At 39.7% G+C, this 22288-nt stretch overlaps 1 protein-coding gene across 4 annotated transcripts in view; it reads right to left on the bottom strand.

The window, feature by feature from the left end:
* LOC119781969 (transcription initiation factor TFIID subunit 4-like) overlaps positions 1 to 22288 on the bottom strand; it is a 155984-nt gene that overhangs the window by 123583 nt on the left and 10113 nt on the right. For 2 of the 4 annotated variants that reach the window (XM_038282632.1, XM_038282634.1), the window contains exons 2-6: positions 17341 to 17495; positions 3764 to 3907; positions 2333 to 2485; positions 1653 to 1775; positions 1190 to 1279 (exon numbers count right to left, since the gene is read on the bottom strand). In XM_038282632.1, the coding sequence (XP_038138560.1) occupies positions 1190 to 1279; positions 1653 to 1775; positions 2333 to 2485; positions 3764 to 3907; positions 17341 to 17495 (665 nt within the window). The remainder of the gene's footprint in view (positions 1 to 1189; positions 1280 to 1652; positions 1776 to 2332; positions 2486 to 3763; positions 3908 to 17340; positions 17496 to 22288) is intronic. The other 2 variants (XM_038282633.1, XM_038282635.1) reach the window with 2 other exon arrangements.

Here is a 22288-nt window from a genome sequence, read left to right as displayed (position 1 = left end):
TAGACTTGGGTTACTCCATCCCTTTTTAAGCAGCCTTTAGTTCTTTGTGGGTCAGTTTTGTTGTTTGAGTTAGATCCTCAGTTGACCTCAGTTAAATTGGGCCCAGATCCATGTTATTTTGTATTTAAGTTATTTTGTATTGCTTTTGAACCTTTGTTAACAATTTTGGACACAATTAAATTAAAGCACTTTTTCAAATTTCGAACACCTTTTGTCCTTATTTAAGTTTGGTCCCTCACAGTGACATTGCTAACCTTTGGTTAGAAGAAAGCTAAATCAATTTTATTCTGGGATTTTTCTACCTTCCTTCCACGTGAAAACCTTTGATAATTGCAGAGTAGGTCGGGGTTCTTTAGACTACTGCGAAAATCTGAACACTGCTAGCAGTTGCAAGGGAGCTAGGATGAGGAAGCTGAAAGTTTCTTAGAACCAATGCCGTTAGCATAGGGATCTAATGAAAGTCTTAGCCCCCACAAGGAGCTATACAGTTGCCCACAATCCAATGTATGACAGCACAGTTTATCTCACAGAGATCAACACTCTGTGTGACATATGCTAATGTCCTCACCTTTATATGTTTTGGAGAGCGTCAGCCATTTTATACATGTCCATAACTAGTTTTTGTAGTTCTTTTTCCAGAAGGCTGTAGTCCCAATTTACCCACCATCATTCACGTGCGTCTGTCAAATAATGAAGCTGAAAGCTGTCTGGATTCAGCACAGCAATCTGGAGCTCCTTTCCTGCTCAGAATCGAGTTATAACTGTTGACCCCATGAGAGGAGCTAGGAACAGGAAATAGCAGCTACAAGTTGAGGTGTTTGGATCGAGTCTGAATTAAACTGGGAGGCTGATGCTAAGAGACATATCCTGCAATCAATCTGATGGGGTTTGAGTTTTGTCACAAAGAATTCTCCAAAATGGCGTCGTCTGGAGTGCAAAGTCGTTGTAGAGAACTCAAAAAGACTGAACTATGAATGTTTTCTATTCATTCGGATTATATAAAAATGAAGCTGACAAATCAAATCTAAATAAACCAGAACTGTATGGTTGTAATGTGACAAAATGTAGAAAAAGTTCCAAAAGTTAAGAATATTGCATTTTTAAACTGAGAGCGGAAGGTCAGCGGGTTCAATGTAGAAATCAGCCTGTGAAGCATTTTCATTTTATCTGATCAACGGAAGTCCCGAACCTTGAGGAAAGGCACCAGGTAAGGCTGTGGGGACGACTTGAGCTCAGTCTGCAGCCTGCTGGTGAACTCCTCCGGTTCAATCTTGGCATCCTGTCAGTTAGAGAGGAGTGAAAAAAAACAAGGAGCAGGCAGATTAGCACTGTGACTCCAGCATATGATGACACCCAAACACTTGCAAAGGCGATAATCCTTTCAAACCGCCATCCTGGAACTCCGGGGTATAATCGTAGGATGAAGGCTGTAAATTCATGACAGAGAAAGACATTTGTGGAAAAAAAGTTTCATGCTGCCATCTGCAGGTTGGAAATATTCAATGCAAAAAAAAAAAAGCTAAAAGGTCAAAGTTGACTTAGTTCAAACATGTTATTTTCATAGGGCAGCTTATATTACAGATAAATGGCTATCTGCTGCTGTAATTTGTGGTAACCAAGACAACAGAGGTGGTTTGGTTTCTGACACCCACCAGCAGATCTTGGACCAGCGCCTTGACGTTCTTGGAGGTCTCAGGAGATGGAGAGTTGTGAGATGCCAGCTTGATAAGTGTGGCCAGGAAATTCTTACACTTCTTCACATTTTCTTGCATTTCCTGTAAAATATAATGAATAAATATTTTAACGTTTTCAAACATAAGTACTAAAAAAGAAATAAACCAGGCTATAGACAAACAAATCTCAACAGTCTCTTTCCCTTTTAGACTTAGACAAACTTTAATGTCGCTTTGAATACACAGAGTGTATACGAAATTTTGATATGTACAGCTTTCATGAAATTTGCTTTTCTTAAAGTGCAGCAGTGATCAAATGTAAACATTGGGAGAAAAACAAGCGGAAATATTTGTTATCATACCATAAGTCAAATGGGTATGTATATATTAGTCAGAATTGGTGCTTCTTGTGGCAAATGTTTATCTATGTTCATGTGTCTATGTAGATCTATGGAGGTCCTGGCTGAACAGAAGCAAGACTTGAAGGTGACTGCATGTCCTTAAGTATGCACTGGTGTGAATGCAGTGGTGCAAATGTTAGTGGGCATGTGTGAGACTCCTTGTCCACGTCTGGCTGTGTGATGTAGCAGAGAAGACGGACCAGAGCCGGACACCCTGTGGCAGCTGTACCCTGTTAGGGCGAAAGAGGTGGAACAAACCTGGGACACGACTGGAGCTCCGGGGGCCGGTGCGATGCTCGCCTGTGTAGGTTGAGCTGGCTGGGAGGTAGACTGGGTGGTAGCCTGCGGGGTCATGACCACGGGGGTCTGCTGCGGAGCCGTCACCGCCACAGTCGGTGCCACAGGGCCCTTCTGAAAGAACAAGGAAAGAGACAGAGAGATAAACAGGACGTGACGCTTTGCTCGCAGCGAGGCCACAGAGAACAGACGTCAGGTGCCGCGGCGCTCCTGTCACATCTGGTCTACTGACTTCAGTGGACATTTTTTAACAGAAGAGGAGCACGAAAGGGTAGGAAGTGACAAGAAAGGGACTTAGAAAGAAAGTAATCCATTAAAAGCATTCCTTAATTACATATTTTTTTAAGCCCGTGCACAAATAAATAACAAGACAAATCATATCTAGAAGCTATCAATGGTTTTGTCATCTAGGTTCTGCTTCCTCTTGGCACCAAAACATCTTTCAGGATTCAACACACAGTGCCTATAGCATTACAACAACATGGACTACGTGTATATGTTAAAGACATTAAAAACCTTAATGACTATAAATTATCTGCTTTTAAATGCAGACAAAAGAGAAGTTAGTATCTTTGAACCACAGTCTTTGAAAAATAAGCTGCCTAGTCAGTCACTTCAGTCACTTTTTTGATTTAGCAGTCCTGTTACAAAATAACAGAGATATGTACCAAATATCTGTTCTCCAAAGGAGTACACAGAGAAGAACTATCTTTGTCAACAAAACCATTCATTTGTGAAGGAGAGTATTTCAAATGGTGGCCCTATGCAGAGTTGTTTTGGGGATACAGAGATATGGAAAAACATATTATAGTTTTTTTTCCTGAATGTATTGCTACATTATCTGATAAAAATTTGCTAAAGTGAAAACTTCTTTAGGGACAAGAGAATTCTCCAAAGTTAAATTTTAAGGCTATTAAAAAGCAGTCTGCTAGGATATGGCTGTGAGGAAATATTATTTCTTTTGAATCAATGCCCTATATCAGCACAAGTATGAAGATGAGAATGTGTGGGTCTGTGAACATTTTGAACAAAGCCAATGAAGTCTAAGATAGCATTAAAGGCTGCATTTAATGAAGATCTTCAATGTCGGCATAAATGTTAAAATATCACTCTATAATGACCTTCTCAGTATTTAACATTAAATCATATGTCTAAAATCTGATCTAAAAATTAAGCATAAGTGGCTGGTAGTCTAAACAAAGGTTCTGCTGTCAGAAGGAATATATAATATTTTGTAAAAAGTATAGTAAACTAGTTCTTATTTTGCTTAGAGAAAAAAAAACTATATCAAATAACTCGTGCAACAAATCCTAGCATTGTTTCCTGACAATAGCTTCCAGTAGGGCTGCAGGAATTAAACATGAAATCTGCTTTCAAAGGGTTTTAGCTCACAGGGCGGAGTGCAGGACAGGAGGAGGAAGAGGAGGAAGAAGTGGTCTGGAGGGCAGGACTGGAAGGTGTGGTAGAGGGAGACGGTGCCACCTTGGCCGAGGTCAAAGGACACGGCCTTGTGGTCTGAGAGGTGGCAGGAGACTGCTGGGAAGACAAAGGATAAAAGGATAAGGAAAAAGCAGCAGCGTGCCTCCGAGACACGAAGACAAAGGTCATGATGGCAGGAGAAGATGGTGGAAGTATGATGGCGAGGAAAAAAATGACAAAAAGCAAAGGAGCAGAAGATCAGGATGTCACAAGAACTGGCTGTTCACTCTATGTCAGGTTTGAATGCATTAAGAAGGAAGGAAACTGAGGAAGGAATCATTGGGGGAGGGGTGATCTCTTTAGCCCAGCAAAAGGCAAAAAAAGCTCTCTGTCAGATGACAATCTGTGCAAATGATGTAGAAAACCCCTTTAAATAGCAAGTTAGCTAGATTATAATTGGTAAATCCTACCTTTTTGGTATGGTGGCAAGTAAAACAAATGTCTACTCTAATAAAATGTACCCAAAGACTTTACAGGTAGTTATTTTACAATGTGCAGCTGTTTGAGGATGTGTAGCTGTTAGACAGCTCAAAGGAAGACTGTTAAAATCTCCGCTGGGGGTTTATCTAATTTAAATGTCAAAGTGCAGGGAATCTGATGTCCTTTTTATAAATTTAAAGGAAAATGTTGGACACAGAAGATAAGTGTCTGCACCAAAGTAAATCAATAATTATTTGAAAGTAAACTTTTTAATGACTTAACGCTTGATTTTTATCCCAGCTTATTATGAATAGAAAGTCAAAATAGATGATCTACCTGCTTTCATTTAGAGCAGAAAATTACAAAAACTACTGCTTAAACAAACATGTTAGTTATGGCAGCTCTTAAACTGTTATTTTTTATTTATTATCTTTCTGGCGTTAATAAATAAACCAGCAAAAATTGCACCTAATAAGTTAAGCAGAAGCTTCCAGGTGCTCATAGTGCACAAACATTTTACTTCTTGCTGCTCTGTAGAGAATAAGCACAAGTGTACACTCACCGGCCACTTTATTAGGTACCCCATGCTAGTAACGGGTTGGACCCCCTTTTGCCTTCAGAACTGCCTCAATTCTTGGTGGCATAGATTCAACAAGGTGCTGGAAGCATTCCTCAGGGAGTTTGGTCCATATTGACATGATGGCATCACACAGTTGCCCCAGATTTGTCGGCTGCACATCCATGATGCGAATCTCCCGTTCCACCACATCCCAAAGATGCTCTATTGGATTGAGATCTGGTGACTGTGGAGGCCATTTGAGTACAGTGAACTCATTGTCATGTTCAAGAAACCAGTCTGAGATGATTCCAGCTTTATGACATGGCGCATTATCCTGCTGAAAGTAGCCATCAGAAGTTGGGTACATTGTGGTCATAAAGGGATGGACATGGTCAGCAACAATACTCAGGTAGGCTGTGGCGTTGCAACGATGCTCAATTGGTACCAAGGGGCCCAAAGAGTGCCAAGAAAATATTCCCCACACCATGACACCACCACCACCAGCCTGAACCGTTGATACAAGGCAGGATGGATCCATGCTTTCATGTTGTAGACGCCAAATTCTGACCCTACCATCCGAATGTCGCAGCAGAAATCGAGACTCATCAGACCAGGCAACGTTTTTCCAATCTTCTATTGTCCAATTTCCATGAGCTTGTGCAAATTGTAGCCTCAGTTTCCTGTTCTTAGCTGAAAGGAGTGGCACCCGGTGTGGTCTTCTGCTGCTGTAGCCCATCTCCCTCAAAGTTCGACGTACTGTGCGTTCAGAGATGCTCTTCTGCCCACCTTGGTTGTAACGGGTGGTTATTTGAGTCACTGTTGCCCTTCTATCAGCTCCAACCAGTCTGGCCATTCTCCTCTGACCTCTGGCATCAACAAGGCATTTCCGCCCACAGAACTGCCGCTCACTGGATGTTTTTTCTTTTTTGGACCATTCTCTGTAAACCCTAGAGATGGTTGTGCGTGAAAATCCCAGTAGATCAGCAGTTTCTGAAATACTCAGACCAGCCCTTCTGGCACCAACAATCATGCCACGTTCAAAGTCACTCAAATCACCTTTCTTCCCCATACTGATGCTCGCTTTGAACTGCAGGAGTTTGTCTTGACCATGTCTACATGCCTAAGTGCACTGAGTTGCCGCCATGTGATTGGCTGCTTAGAAATTAAGCGTAAACAGCCAGTTGGACAGGTGTACCTAATAAAGTGGCCGGTGAGTGTATATTGCTCTAACAGACATCTTCCTTTGAGTTTGCTGAGTGTAGTCAGCTTTAAAACAGTTATCCTAACAAGACAGATAGGTGGCACTCCTTTATTTTAAAAATAATGACCATTTGTGCTGTAGGAAATTGGAAAAACTTTCATTTGGATCAGTCTGTTTTTCTAAGCCAATAAAAGCGACAAGTTAGTAAAAGGAAACAGCATTATGTGCTCTGTTATCACAGAAGAAGCTGGAAAAGAAACGATCCAGGAGGGCTTCTGCTCAAACCTACCAATCAAAGAGGCCCAAGAAGTCAGAGCTACACATCAAAAAGCAGAAGTGCTTGTATTCTGCAATCGTTTTCATACCAAAGCTTCTTTATTTATTCTATTTGTATATTTTTTAAGCTTCATGATGATAAATAACAGGAGTTCTCACCTTAGGAAGAGTAGCAGCAGTGTTAAGGTGCACCTAACCACAATCCACAATGAATAAAAACAATAAACCTGCACTCAATGTCAGGTCCTGTCATTAGAAGCAGCAGAAATACAACATGAACCCTGTTAGACAGCTATATTACAAAACGACCCAGTTCATCAGTTTAAATCTAATAGCAGAAGGTGACGGAAGCACATGCAGTGCATTAAAGATGGGTTTGTCACCCAGCCCCGCTCAAACTCAAACTGTTGAATATTGTAATGAAAATATCAATTAAGATGCAGATTCACCAACGTTTTTGTTTAGTTTTATCAAATCAGCCACCTAAATAATGCACGTTTGGTTTGAATCAAGGGGATCCTAATGGATATACATGTTATCCATTTTCATGGCACTTTGCATGAAAACTGATTAATCCAAGCAGTGTTTTGAGAGTAAAATATTGAAAATATCGATATGAGGGGGAGCAGAATAAAAGGAGGAGGAGGGAGTTTCCCCTCCACGCAAAGTTTTGTACAGCTTAAGAGTTGGGGGAAGTCAGTGCATGGCGGATGAGGGTGGAGGAGATGGGGAGGGGGGTTAGAGCCATGGGGTGCATCCCACCCCGAGCTATGCCCCACTGGTGCTCACTCTCTCTCCCACAAACACACAGGAGAACCAAAGCCTTGTTAGCTTTTTAAAATAATCAGGCAGTTGGATGATGAATGATTTAACAGGTATGGAAGGAAGGAAGCTCAGGATGCCTTCCGCTTCTCCCCTCAGGCTCATAGGAAGAGTGACAGGCCGACAGAGGGGTTGAGCTCTGGGAATAAACACCATTCCCTTTCATTTCGCTGCTACTGCTTTTCTTGTCGAGATGGCAATGCCGCGGCCCGCTAATTTGTCAACAGAGTGACTGAGAGAGGCGACGACAATCTGTGACTGTCGTTTGAGTGAAGCATGTCAGAATGGAGGACGGTTGGCCTGCTGGAGGCAGAGTATCGCTCCAAACTGCTAAAGATTTCTGCCCTGGACAATCCTGACCAACTCATTGTCTAACATTTTACTTTTTTTCTAATTAACATTCAGGTTAAATGCTTAAAATGAAAACAACCACTGAGTCCCAGGTTAAAAAGTATGACAGTTTATTGTTTGAGGATGTTAAACAGCCTGCATGGACTAAGTCTAACAGATATACCTTTAAAAATAATAAAAAGTAAAAAAAAAATAATAACATAAAACCAAAATGTTATCTCAAGGTTGCATAAAAAAATCAGATGAACAGATAACAGTAATTGTCAGTGATTGAAACCAAAGAGTCTGTCAACAGAACGAAACTACATGATGAAATGCTGCCCTCTGCTGTCGGTTACATGGCATTGCAGGTACAGGTTTGTTTTGATTTCCCAAACGTCATTTAAAAGAAAAGTATTTTGTAAGGCGAAAAAACCAAAAACTATTTTATTTTGTATTTAAGGGGATTTTTTAATAGACTAAAACAAAGTAGTAATTATAATTTGGTAGGAAAAAGATAGATAGCTGCACAGTGGCAGTTTCTTCTTCCTGCTCCTCCATAAAGGGCAAATATTCATGGCTGCTAACTGACGTCTCTATGATACTCATGCTGGAGCTCTAGATCTCTGCAGCTCTTCTAAAGTTCTTGTATTTTGCCTAAATGCCACACTTTCTAAAACTTTTTTTTTTCCAATACTGGCATTTATGTTAAGCCTTTCATTTATCTTTAAGGTTCTTTGTCTTCATGATTCTGTTTGTTTACTATATTTCTAAAACTAAACTTTAATATCCAGAAGAGCCAGATCTACTTTGACTTCTGAAGTAGAGCTGTGTCAAGAAAACAAAAAAATAATTTTCCAATTCTGAATCACATTCATTCCTGAACACAGATTCAAACAACCAAACATTTTCCACTGTCCATAAAGCTGATATTAATTATAATTTCTTTATTCCTTTTTCCATTGAATGTAAATATAATACTAGTATCAGTATGCTAAAACTACACAGCCATGTAATCCAGCTAAAGGTTAAAGCGAGTAATACAATTTATGATTGGACCAGATGTAACTAGATTGAAAAATATATATTTCAAAATGGATGGAAAACTGGTAGTGGATCATTTCTGGACAACCCTATTTTAAAGGGCAGTGGTATTTCATTCAGAGATGCTGGGATAATATTAGGAGTTGGATTTGTGAAGAAGCTCACTTTATTTTGTTAAAGAGTGAAATTAAAGTACACAGTTTTTACAATTTCTCTTAAGAGTTAACAGCAGTTTTTAATCAACACATGAATGCTTTTTTGGCAACTTTAATAAGCTCCAAATCCAAATATTTAAAATGCTAACTTAAGCTTTAGATTTCAAAGATTCTTTTATTATTAACAGATTTAAAAGCACAATAAAAGACAGAAAATATCAAATATTTGTGCATCTGGCAGCTTTTCTGGTGGCAGTAAAACATCTGGGCTCTGAGTAGTTAATCACTTATTAGCCTTATTTAAAAAAAATGTTATAATTTTTAAATTCCTCAAGGTGTGAATCCAGCAGCATAGGTAGCAGCTTTCAAATGAAAGATGTATCCACAGGTGATGATAATCAAATTCCTATTAATGATTCAGCAGACCGTTAAATTTTAATGAGAAGACCCCATGGGGCCATTATGAACCCTTAAGATATTAATTCACCAATTAATCTCAATTGAATTTCTGATCAAATAATCAAATATATTCATTATCTCTAATTGGCCATTTTAAGATATTAATCACACACTGCAATTAATGACTAGAGCTAAGCTATATTCAGGCGGTTTGGGCCCATCAGTGTAAAACTGGATAAACGTTTGTGGATTTCAATCAGTCAAATCAGTTTTTTTACAAAAGTCACCAACCATGACATTAGCTCCGATTGTTCAGGGTGGAAGACATTGGGTTTAAAACCTAGATTTAATTATGCTCTCTTGATCTGAGAATGGCTTTTCACACACACACAAAAAGAAACGTAATGAAATTAAGATGTTTTTGATACACTTTCCTAGAGTTAATGCTAAATGTGAATGTGAATGTTCTCCAAATCTGTTTAATCACGTAAAGAGCGGAAGGAAGGAAGGAAGGAAGGAAGGAAGGAAGGAAGGAAGGAAGGAAGGAAGGAAGGAAGGAAGGAAGGAAGGAAGGAAGGAAGGAAGTCTTTACGTAAAAGTTGGTTTCCAAGATTTAAACTTAAATTAAAACGGAAGGAAGGAAGGAAGGAAGGAAGGAAGGAAGGAAGGAAGGAAGGAAGGAAGGAAGGAAGGAAGGAAGGAAGGAAGGAAGGAAGGAAGGAAGGAAGGAAGGAAGTCTTTACGTAAAAGTTAAAAAAAAATATCCACTGGACTTGGTTTCCAAGATTTAAATTTAAATTAAAATGGAAGGAAGGAAGGAAGGAAGGAAGGAAGGAAGGAAGGAAGGAAGGAAGGAAGGAAGGAAGGAAGGAAGGAAGGAAGGAAGGAAGGAAGGAAGGAAGGAAGGAAGGAAGGAAGGAAGGAAGGAAGTCATTCCGTAAAAGTAAAAAAAAAATATTTACTGGACTTGGTTTCCAAGATTTAAACTTAAATAAAAACGAAAGGAAGGAAGGAAGGAAGGAAGGAAGGAAGGAAGGAAGGAAGGAAGGAAGGAAGGAAGGAAGGAAGGAAGGAAGGAAGGAAGGAAGGAAGGAAGGAAGGAAGGAAGGAAGGAAGGAAGGAAGGAAGGAAGTCATTCCGTAAAAGTAAAAAAAAAATATTTACTGGACTTGGTTTCCAAGATTTAAACTTAAATAAAAACGGAAGGAAGGAAGGAAGGAAGGAAGGAAGGAAGGAAGGAAGGAAGGAAGGAAGGAAGGAAGGAAGGAAGGAAGGAAGGAAGGAAGGAAGGAAGGAAGGAAGGAAGGAAGGAAGGAAGGAAGGAAGTCATTCCGTAAAAGTAAAAAAAAAATATTTACTGGACTTGGTTTCCAAGATTTAAACTTAAATAAAAACGGAAGGAAGGAAGGAAGGAAGGAAGGAAGGAAAGAAGGAAGGAAGGAAGGAAGGAAGGAAGGAAGGAAGGAAGGAAGGAAGGAAGGAAGGAAGGAAGGAAGGAAGGAAGGAAGGAAGGAAGGAAGGAAGGAAGGAAGGAAGGAAGGAAGGAAGGAAGGAAGTCATTCCGTAAAAGTAAAAAAAAATATTTACTGGACTTGGTTTCCAAGATTTAAACTTAAATAAAAACGGAAGGAAGGAAGGAAGGAAGGAAGGAAGGAAGGAAGGAAGGAAGGAAGGAAGGAAGGAAGGAAGGAAGGAAGGAAGGAAGGAAGGAAGTCATTCCGTAAAAGTAAAAAAAAAATATTTACTGGACTTGGTTTCCAAGATTTAAACTTAAATAAAAACGGAAGGAAGGAAGGAAGGAAGGAAGGAAGGAAGGAAGGAAGGAAGGAAGGAAGGAAGGAAGGAAGGAAGGAAGGAAGGAAGGAAGTCATTCCGTAAAAGTAAAAAAAAAATATTTACTGGACTTGGTTTCCAAGATTTAAACTTAAATAAAAACGAAAGGAAGGAAGGAAGGAAGGAAGGAAGGAAGGAAGGAAGGAAGGAAGGAAGGAAGGAAGGAAGGAAGGAAGGAAGGAAGGAAGGAAGGAAGGAAGTCATTCCGTAAAAGTAAAAAAAAAATATTTACTGGACTTGGTTTCCAAGATTTAAACTTAAATAAAAACGGAAGGAAGGAAGGAAGGAAGGAAGGAAGGAAGGAAGGAAGGAAGGAAGGAAGGAAGGAAGGAAGGAAGGAAGGAAGGAAGGAAGGAAGGAAGGAAGGAAGGAAGTCATTCCGTAAAAGTTAAAAAAAATATCCACTGGACTTGGTTTCCAAGATTTAAACTTAAATTAAAACGGAAGGAAGGAAGGAAGGAAGGAAGGAAGGAAGGAAGGAAGGAAGGAAGGAAGGAAGGAAGGAAGGAAGGAAGGAAGGAAGGAAGGAAGGAAGGAAGGAAGGAAGGAAGGAAGGAAGTCTTTACGTAAAAGTTAAAAAAAATATCCACTGGACTTGGTTTCCAAGATTTAAACTTAAATTAAAACGGAAGGAAGGAAGGAAGGAAGGAAGGAAGGAAGGAAGGAAGGAAGGAAGGAAGGAAGGAAGGAAGGAAGGAAGGAAGGAAGGAAGGAAGGAAGGAAGGAAGGAAGTCATTCCGTAAAAGTAAAAAAAAAATATTTACTGGACTTGGTTTCCAAGATTTAAACTTAAATAAAAACGGAAGGAAGGAAGGAAGGAAGGAAGGAAGGAAGGAAGGAAGGAAGGAAGGAAGGAAGGAAGGAAGGAAGGAAGGAAGGAAGGAAGGAAGGAAGGAAGGAAGGCATTCCGTAAAAGTAAAAAAAAAATATTTACTGGACTTGGTTTCCAAGATTTAAATTTAAATTAAAATGGAAGGAAGGAAGGAAGGAAGGAAGGAAGGAAGGAAGGAAGGAAGGAAGGAAGGAAGGAAGGAAGGAAGTCATTCCGTAAAAGTAAAAAAAAAATATTTACTGGACTTGGTTTCCAAGATTTAAACTTAAATAAAAACGGAAGGAAGGAAGGAAGGAAGGAAGGAAGGAAGGAAGGAAGGAAGGAAGGAAGGAAGGAAGGAAGGAAGGCATTCCGTAAAAGTAAAAAAAAAATATTTACTGGACTTGGTTTCCAAGATTTAAACTTAAATAAAAACGGAAGGAAGGAAGGAAGGAAGGAAGGAAGGAAGGAAGGAAGGAAGGAAGGAAGGAAGGAAGGAAGGAAGGAAGGAAGGAAGTCATTCCGTAAAAGTAAAAAAAAATATTTACTGGACTTGGTTTCCAAGATTTAAACTTAAATAAAAACGGAAGGAAGGAAGGAAGGAAGGAAGGAAGGAAGGAAGGAAGTCATTCCGTAAAAGTAAAAAAAAAATATTTACTGGACTTGGTTTCCAAGATTTAAACTTAAATAAAAACGGAAGGAAGGAAGGAAGGAAGGAAGGAAGGAAGGAAGGAAGGAAGGAAGGAAGGAAGGAAGGAAGGAAGGAAGGAAGGAAGGAAGGAAGTCATTCCGTAAAAGTAAAAAAAAAATATTTACTGGACTTGGTTTCCAAGATTTAAACTTAAATAAAAACGAAAGGAAGGAAGGAAGGAAGGAAGGAAGGAAGGAAGGAAGGAAGGAAGGAAGGAAGGAAGGAAGGAAGGAAGGAAGGACGGAAGGAAGGAAGGAAGGAAGGAAGGAAGGAAGGAAGGAAGGAAGGAAGGAAGGAAGGAAGGAAGGAAGGAAGGAAGGAAGTCATTCCGTAAAAGTAAAAAAAAAATATTTACTGGACTTGGTTTCCAAGATTTAAACTTAAATAAAAACGGAAGGAAGGAAGGAAGGAAGGAAGGAAGGAAGGAAGGAAGGAAGGAAGGAAGGAAGGAAGGAAGGAAGGAAGGAAGTCATTCCGTAAAAGTAAAAAAAAAATATTTACTGGACTTGGTTTCCAAGATTTAAACTTAAATAAAAACGGAAGGAAGGAAGGAAGGAAGGAAGGAAGGAAGGAAGGAAGGAAGGAAGGAAGGAAGGAAGGAAGGAAGGAAGGAAGGAAGGAAGGAAGGAAGGAAGGAAGGAAGGAAGGAAGGAAGGAAGGAAGGAAGGAAGTCATTCCGTAAAAGTAAAAAAAAATATTTACTGGACTTGGTTTCCAAGATTTAAACTTAAATAAAAACGGAAGGAAGGAAGGAAGGAAGGAAGGAAGGAAGGAAGGAAGGAAGGAAGGAAGGAAGGAAGGAAGGAAGGAAGGAAGGAAGTCATTCCGTAAAAGTAAAAAAAAAATATTTACTGGACTTGGTTTCCAAGATTTAAACTTAAATAAAAACGGAAGGAAGGAAGGAAGGAAGGAAGGAAGGAAGGAAGGAAGGAAGGAAGGAAGGAAGGAAGGAAGGAAGGAAGGAAGGAAGGAAGGAAGGAAGGAAGGAAGGAAGGAAGGAAGGAAGGAAGGAAGGAAGGAAGGAAGGAAGGAAGTCATTCCGTAAAAGTTAAAAAAAATATCCACTGGACTTGGTTTCCAAGATTTAAACTTAAATTAAAACGGAAGGAAGGAAGGAAGGAAGGAAGGAAGGAAGGAAGGAAGGAAGGAAGGAAGGAAGGAAGGAAGGAAGGAAGGAAGGAAGGAAGGAAGGAAGGAAGGAAGGAAGGAAGGAAGGAAGTCTTTACGTAAAAGTTAAAAAAAAATATCCACTGGACTTGGTTTCCAAGATTTAAATTTAAATTAAAATGGAAGGAAGGAAGGAAGGAAGGAAGGAAGGAAGGAAGGAAGTAAGGAAGGAAGGAAGGAAGGAAGGAAGGAAGGAAGGAAGGAAGGAAGGAAGGAAGGAAGGAAGGAAGGAAGGAAGGAAGGAAGGAAGGAAGGAAGTCATTCCGTAAAAGTAAAAAAAAAATATTTACTGGACTTGGTTTCCAAGATTTAAACTTAAATAAAAACGGAAGGAAGGAAGGAAGGAAGGAAGGAAGGAAGGAAGGAAGGAAGGAAGGAAGGAAGGAAGGAAGGAAGGAAGGAAGGAAGGAAGGAAGGAAGGAAGGAAGGAAGGAAGGCATTCCGTAAAAGTAAAAAAAAAATATTTACTGGACTTGGTTTCCAAGATTTAAACTTAAATAAAAACGGAAGGAAGGAAGGAAGGAAGGAAGGAAGGAAGGAAGGAAGGAAGGAAGGAAGGAAGGAAGGAAGGAAGGAAGGAAGGAAGGAAGGAAGGAAGGAAGGAAGGAAGGAAGGAAGGAAGTCATTCCGTAAAAGTAAAAAAAAATATTTACTGGACTTGGTTTCCAAGATTTAAACTTAAATAAAAACGGAAGGAAGGAAGGAAGGAAGGAAGGAAGGAAGGAAGGAAGGAAGGAAGGAAGGAAGGAAGGAAGGAAGGAAGGAAGGAAGGAAGGAAGGAAGGAAGGAAGGAAGGAAGGAAGGAAGGAAGGAAGGAAGTCATTCCGTAAAAGTAAAAAAAAAATATTTACTGGACTTGGTTTCCAAGATTTAAACTTAAATAAAAACGGAAGGAAGGAAGGAAGGAAGGAAGGAAGGAAGGAAGGAAGGAAGGAAGGAAGGAAGGAAGTCATTCCGTAAAAGTAAAAAAAAAATATTTACTGGACTTGGTTTCCAAGATTTAAACTTAAATAAAAACGGAAGGAAGGAAGGAAGGAAGGAAGGAAGGAAGGAAGGAAGGAAGGAAGGAAGGAAGGAAGGAAGGAAGGAAGGAAGGAAGGAAGGAAGGAAGGAAGGAAGGAAGGAAGGAAGGAAGGAAGGAAGGAAGGAAGGAAGGAAGGAAGTCATTCCGTAAAAGTAAAAAAATAATATTTACTGGACTTGGTTTCCAAGATTTAAACTTAAATAAAAACGGAAGGAAGGAAGGAAGGAAGGAAGGAAGGAAGGAAGGAAGGAAGGAAGGAAGGAAGGAAGGAAGGAAGGAAGGAAGGAAGGAAGGAAGGAAGGAAGTCTTTACGTAAAAGTTAAAAAAAAATATCCACTGGACTTGGTTTCCAAGATTTAAATTTAAATTAAAATGGAAGGAAGGAAGGAAGGAAGGAAGGAAGGAAGGAAGGAAGGAAGGAAGGAAGGAAGGAAGGAAGGAAGGAAGGAAGGAAGGAAGGAAGGAAGGAAGGAAGGAAGGAAGGAAGGAAGGAAGGAAGGAAGGAAGTCATTCCGTAAAAGTAAAAAAAAAATATTTACTGGACTTGGTTTCCAAGATTTAAACTTAAATAAAAACGGAAGGAAGGAAGGAAGGAAGGAAGGAAGGAAGGAAGGAAGGAAGGAAGGAAGGAAGGAAGGAAGGAAGGAAGGAAGGAAGGAAGGAAGGAAGGAAGGAAGGAAGGAAGGAAGGAAGGAAGGAAGGAAGGAAGGAAGTCATTCCGTAAAAGTAAAAAAAAAATATTTACTGGACTTGGTTTCCAAGATTTAAACTTAAATAAAAACGGAAGGAAGGAAGGAAGGAAGGAAGGAAGGAAGGAAGGAAGGAAGGAAGGAAGGAAGGAAGGAAGGAAGGAAGGAAGGAAGGAAGGAAGGAAGGAAGGAAGGAAGGAAGGAAGGAAGGAAGGAAGGAAGGAAGGAAGTCATTCCGTAAAAGTAAAAAAAAAATATTTACTGCACTTGGTTTCCAAGATTTAAACTTAAATAAAAACGGAAGGAAGGAAGGAAGGAAGGAAGGAAGGAAGGAAGGAAGGAAGGAAGGAAGGAAGGAAGGAAGGAAGGAAGGAAGGAAGGAAGGAAGGAAGGAAGGAAGTCATTCCGTAAAAGTAAAAAAAAAATATTTACTGGACTTGGTTTCCAAGATTTAAACTTAAATAAAAACGGAAGGAAGGAAGGAAGGAAGGAAGGAAGGAAGGAAGGAAGGAAGGAAGGAAGGAAGGAAGGAAGGAAGGAAGGAAGGAAGGAAGTAAGGAAGGAAGGAAGGAAGTCATTCCGTAAAAGTAAAAAAATAATATTTACTGGACTTGGTTTCCAAGATTTAAACTTAAATAAAAACGGAAGGAAGGAAGGAAGGAAGGAAGGAAGGAAGGAAGGAAGGAAGGAAGGAAGGAAGGAAGGAAGGAAGGAAGGAAGGAAGGAAGGAAGGAAGGAAGGAAGTCATTCCGTAAAAGTAAAAAAAAAATATTTACTGGACTTGGTTTCCAAGATTTAAACTTAAATAAAAACGGAAGGAAGGAAGGAAGGAAGGAAGGAAGGAAGGAAGGAAGGAAGGAAGGAAGGAAGGAAGGAAGGAAGGAAGGAAGGAAGGAAGGAAGGAAGGAAGGAAGGAAGGAAGGAAGGAAGGAAGGAAGGAAGGAAGGAAGGAAGGAAGGAAGTCATTCCGTAAAAGTAAAAAAATAATATTTACTGGACTTGGTTTCCAAGATTTAAACTTAAATAAAAACGGAAGGAAGGAAGGAAGGAAGGAAGGAAGGAAGGAAGGAAGGAAGGAAGGAAGGAAGGAAGGAAGGAAGGAAGGAAGGAAGGAAGGAAGGAAGGAAGGAAGGATTTTTTTTTGCTGCTATGTAATACATCTAGGTTATTTCATGGTTTTTCAAAGAAATGTATATAAATTCCAAATTTTTGGGAAATTCTTATCTTTTATGACAAATTGCTAATATGATTTTAGGTATTAGCTTTATTTATCCTACTGCATAGGAATGATCAAAATGAATGATAACTTTAATAAAGTAGAGCTATGAGGCATGTTTGGTGGTCTAATTCATGTATGCTAAAAATTAACAAAACTTCAAATATAACCTTTATTGCCACCATATAAGCAGGTAAAAGCACCAACAAGGTTTTCTCCTTCACAGTAGGGAAAAACTGATGGTGGAGTTAAAGAAATCTTTAATACAGACATCGTGAAATTTTGAGGATCATAAATGTGTAAATGTGAAACCTGTGGACAGGAAATTTGCAGGAGAAAAAATGTGGTGTAAAGAAGAAAAAAAAAAGCTCGAGAGTTTCATTATTATTACCATTAAAGGGAAATCCTTTTTTGTAATATACTTGTTGTCCAGTGCATTTAAAGATCTTGGAAATGATACGGTTATAATCTGGGACTTAAGATACGGAGCATGTTATAGGTACCTAAGATCAAACATTTTTGTTTTCTTATCGTTAACAGTTGCATGATTACACTTTTGTTTGACGATCCTTAAGTCAAAGAAACTACTGTTTATGGGTTCCGGGAAACAGTACAGCCGGATACGAAAAAACGAACAAAAATTAGTAATAAATTTTTTAACGAAGAGCTGCATTCTCACAGTTTTTGTCCTAATCAAATGAAACAGATGATTATAAATGTAAAAGCAGACCATTCCACATAGACGCAGAACAAGGAACGTCATGGAGAACCAGATATGATAGCATGTTTTCAAACAGAAAACCTATTTCAACACATGATGCATCGAGCTCTAAGCTCTGGAGGCGAGTCTCACCTGTGGAGTTGTAACTCTGAAGGACGTCCCTGTGGTAGGGGCAGCAGGTCTCGGGGAGATGTTGTTCTGGGCCTGAGCCTGAGCTTGAGCTTGCGCCAAAGCCTGCTGAGGGACCATCACCAACTGGCCCAGCTCAGTGCGTACGAGCACCATTCCTGCAGGGCGGCAAAGAACAGTCAGAGCTGGAGCCAAATCAGAGCTAGGAGTAAAAACAGAGGTGTGCTCTCTCAGACAGTATTGAACATTTCACCCATTATCTTACCCTAAATGGATTGGAGTCTACCTTCAGTAATATTTTTTATTCTTCTACAGAGAAGTGCATTTTGTGTATCCTAGAACCCTTCCACTTTAATTTGCCTCCCTTTCCATGATGACTTTTTTCCCATTAAATCAAACACATCATGTTTCTTCATCTGCTTTGAGTTCTTCATAAAACTTCACCACTCTTATGAGTTTCAGAAGAAAGGGAATTTCAGGGCATAAATCTTTGTGACATGCACCAACCTGACTTTTGCCGGAAACTAAAACACTTGAAAGGTGTTTTTATTTTTTGTTTATGTGTTGATATATCTTCTCTGCATATTACAGCAGCAATCATTCAAAATGGCCGTTCCCAGTCAAACACCAGCCGAATGGCAGCCCACTTCCCTGCAACTCCCAGCAAAATCTTTTCCATGTTCCAGCCACTGGCCTTCCCCTGGGCGTGGATTTTCATTTTCACTGAATTACAGGGTCTGAGTAGGAGATGGTGCTTCTCTTTAGATCCTAATGTACACAAATCATGACAAAAAGGAATTGTAGGGGACCAACCAAGGGCCCATCAAGGAAAGTGGGGAAATTTTTAATGGCTACTATTTGATTCCTAATAATCTAGGTCAGTAGAAAAGCAACAAGCGGAATGTTAAGCTCTTAAAGTGGAAAAGTTTACTGCTGCAATTAACATTTTTATAGAGGTCTGACTTTCTCATTCAGATTCTAATAAATGACACCCTTTTTTTCTGATAACACATACGGTAAAGAAGATAAAACTAACCTACCCTACAAAAAAAATAAAAAAAAATCCCGTGGATTTCACATGATTCCCATCTTCCACATGTGGCTCACATTTTCCACATATGATTAAGCCTTTTGTTCATGTCCCATTCAACTGCTGATCACACGTGGAACTTGGGATTGTATATTTTTCATGTGCACCAAACATAAAGATTTTCTTCCACTTACTCTGCTGATGCTTACAGTAGGAACGGGAGGGTTTGAAAGGTAGGTACTTGGAATGCAAACAGCAAAAACAGCATAAACATTTGTTCATAAAGACAACTAAAGTGGTCAATGAGGTAATGAGAAAGTATAGATCACATCTAGGGCTGCAACAACGGTTTGCAAATCGATTAATCTGTCCATCATTTTATTATTTTTTTGATTAAGCGATTAATAATCGGATACTTAGAGAAGTTTTTTTTTTTTACTAAATTAAACCAGGTAAAACTAAAACTTCTGCACTTGAGGAGTTCTGATGGAGTATATTGACAGATGAAAAAGTTTTTTCTTTTCTTTCTTTATCTCAAATGCAAACTGTTTATACATTTTTCTAAGTGGTTGCTATGCATCCTAAGGGTATATTTTACAGTCCTCATACTCCCCAGGCAGTTAGTAATTCACTCATTCACTTATATGCTGATGATACAATCCTTTACACCATGGGGTCCTCCCCTGAAGTTTTGGTTTTACTAAACAGCCAACACAAAATCCAGTTTCTTTAACTGGATTTTGTTTCTTTAAGACATTTTTTCTTCTAAATCATCTTTCCCACTGCTTTAATTAGCAATAGAGATGTTATAAGAAAGCCTGTTATCATGGATAGAACAAACAACTTTACCCAGGCTTACCCTTCTGCTTCCACTTTACCCTGTAACTCAGGAGATGAGCTGCAGACATCAACTGTTTCATTTAACCAGTTAAAGTGAGTTGTCTCTGGGAAGATTAAATCCCTGTGGAGAAATGCTCCATCAGTGAGAAATTAAAAGAGGGAGTGCCGAAAAGCTGAAAAAAAAATGTGGCAAAATAATGGACTCTAAGTTTACCAAGAAATCTATAAAGACCAACTTCACTGATTCAAATAAATGATGCAAGATAATATTTCTACTATGAGATTTTTAAGAAAAATGAACAATGCTTCCACCTTATTTGCCACAGGTTAACAAACCGTCCTATCTCAGTGGCTGATGAACTCTACTCTAAAAAGTCCAGCAATGACTTTGCAAAGTTTTTTACTGAGAAAATACAAAATATAAGAAAAGCAGTCTGTACATCAATGCCAACTCCACTACCCATATTGTCACCAGTTAAAATAAACTATGTTAAAAGGCCCCAATTCTGCCAATTAAACTGCAAAACTTTAGAAGAAACTGTTCAGTATCTAAGATCCTCTTCCTGCTGTCTTGATGTTTTACCCACAGGTTTTATTAAGCAGGTTTTGTCTGTTTTAGAGTCTGATTTGATTGAAATCATAAATGCATCCCTCATGTCGGGTGTTTTCCAACGAGCCATAAAAACAGCATTTATTAAATCATTCTTGAAAAAGGGACGCTTGGACAAATTGGCCCTCTCCAACCTCCCCTTCATGAGTAAAATGTCAGACTTTTTATCACCTGAAGAACATCTCCAGGTTTAAAGGACTAATGTCCGAGCTGATCTAGAGAAACTCATTCATGCATTTATCTTTAGTAGAATTGATTACTGCAGGTTTGCCTTAAAAGTACGTCAGACAGGTAAAGCTGATCCAAAACTCTACTCACTAGAACTATGGGGCTGGTTACACTCCTGCAGCAGTGTGTCAGTGAGCTTGCCGCAGGTATGACGCAGATATTTTTGATTTATGCCCAATTTTGAAGTGTGATCAGCGCTATGTTATCCCAAGCTACAACGCAAGAGGGACAACTATGAACCAGATGTGTCTAGATACGGCCGAGGCGTTGAGGAAGTGGAAAAATGCAAGGGGCAAGTTTGTGCAACGACAGAGGGACATGAAGGCAAAAAAGAGAGAGGGGATCCAGGTGCAAAAAGGGTCCCAGCGTTCTCGCGCACCTCACTCTTCTAGCTGGTCCATCTTCACCAGTCTTTTTCCACAATGGCGGTTATACAACAAAAACTGAAATGTTTTAACTGTAACTATACAGTCATATGTTTACATCACTTTTTTTCATCACAATGTTTTTTATCACGGCTGCTTACCCACACTTTAAAAAAAAAAGGAAATAGTCTAGAGAGCTGTACCTAACAAAATGTCTTTTTGTTTACACTTGTGTGTACAAAGTGACAAAATAAAATCTGTCTAAGTCTCTATAAGTCTTAAGAAAGCATAAAGCATCAGCCCGGTTCTGAAGTCCTTCCTCTGGCTCCCTGGAGCTCAGAGAATAGACTTTCAAATCCGTCTGTTAGTGTAGAAATCACTGAATGGATCAACACCTTAAAGGAATAGTACACCCAAAACATGATTAGCCTTCATTTTCTACTCACCCCCATGCTGAACAACACTCTGGAGTACTTTTTTGATATCTCAAATGCATCTGGAGATCTGGGAGGCTTCTTGCTGTCTGCTGACATTCAAATAATGGAGGTCTATGGTGCCCGAGTCAGAAAGGTCCATAAAAGTCCACAAAAAACGTGTCAATATTCCTCCATACTGCTCGTCCAATGTATCCCAAGTGTCCTGAGTGGGTAGCGTCCAGAATTTACTCGAAACGAAGTCATTTAGAATGTTTTTAGAGCATAAACAGTAGTGTATAGGATTTCCTAAAAGCGCGCGCCTGCGAGTTCACGACGCTACGGAAGCCGGCAGACCAAACCAGATGAAAGTGCGCATTCAGCGTCTGCTCTGCCGATAATGCAAGCGTAGAAGAAGAAATGTGCTGTTTACCTGTGCAAAGAAAGAAACAACGAAAGAAAAATGTCTGAGGACTTCAGTGTTGAGGAAGAGCATGAGTTCTTCCACGACGTCGGAATCACCTACCTTCTCAAGTGATGAGGTTTGTTTACATAGATAATTTTACAGATAGTATTTCATTAGTCTGTGTAGGGTATAGATTTCATGTAGACTTTAGATAATAAATATACCCGTTATTTTTTCTACGTCGTTGTGACGTTTTGGTGAGCTGCTTTGCATGGTGATATAAACAGACGAAGTAATTGTAGTCATTAGTTTAACAGCGAGATTGTGTTCGCTAGAAGAATATATATTCCCCGTTTACAGAGTCCAAGTCTTGTTTGTGGCACGGGGGTTACAAGGCGAGGAAGAGGGAGAGGAAGAGGGCAGAGAGGCCGGGGTGAGCGTGCAGCCAGGGCCAGGCGAGAGAGGGGTGCCAGCGGGGTGACTAGAGCAGAGGAGGAAAGGCTTGAAGATCTCCAAAGGAGCCGGAGAGAAGTAACCGAGGTATATATCCAGAAAATTATTTTACAGAAAATTACTGAATCATTACCTGTGAAACGTCAGGGACGTTGCTGAATAAGTATACTGGAGAGTAACAGCATCATCACGCAGCATGTTATTGTTTTAGACAGGTCTGAGCATCCTGTACTCCAAAAACTGCAGTGATATTAGACAATTGTGTGTGTAGGATTAATTACCTGTCCAAGAGAAAACTGGCAACTTGAGCGTCACTTTGAAAACCTTTTTCCTCCATCAGTGACTTCCATCGTGGAAATGCCGTGCCAATGTTGATCCGTGTTTTTTGCCGTTTCTTGTCACGCTTGAGTTTATTCTCGTCGTGTTTCCGCTTCTTAGATGACGGGGGTTCGGTGTCCGCCGCTTTTCGTTGTGATACAGAGTAGGCATGATCCTCCATTCGTCTGATGTTTGGCCACACAGTGCCAAACAGTTTGCCAAGTCACTCACGCCTGCCGCCTTGTTCACCTTTGTTGTTACTGAAGCGCCGTATACCTGCTTCTTCTT

Source organism: Cyprinodon tularosa, unplaced genomic scaffold (assembly GCF_016077235.1).
Source record: "Cyprinodon tularosa strain WSP-4 unplaced genomic scaffold, ASM1607723v1 ctg186, whole genome shotgun sequence".
Classification (NCBI taxonomy): domain Eukaryota; kingdom Metazoa; phylum Chordata; class Actinopteri; order Cyprinodontiformes; family Cyprinodontidae; genus Cyprinodon; species Cyprinodon tularosa.
This window is presented reverse-complemented; position numbering and strand designations above follow the sequence as displayed.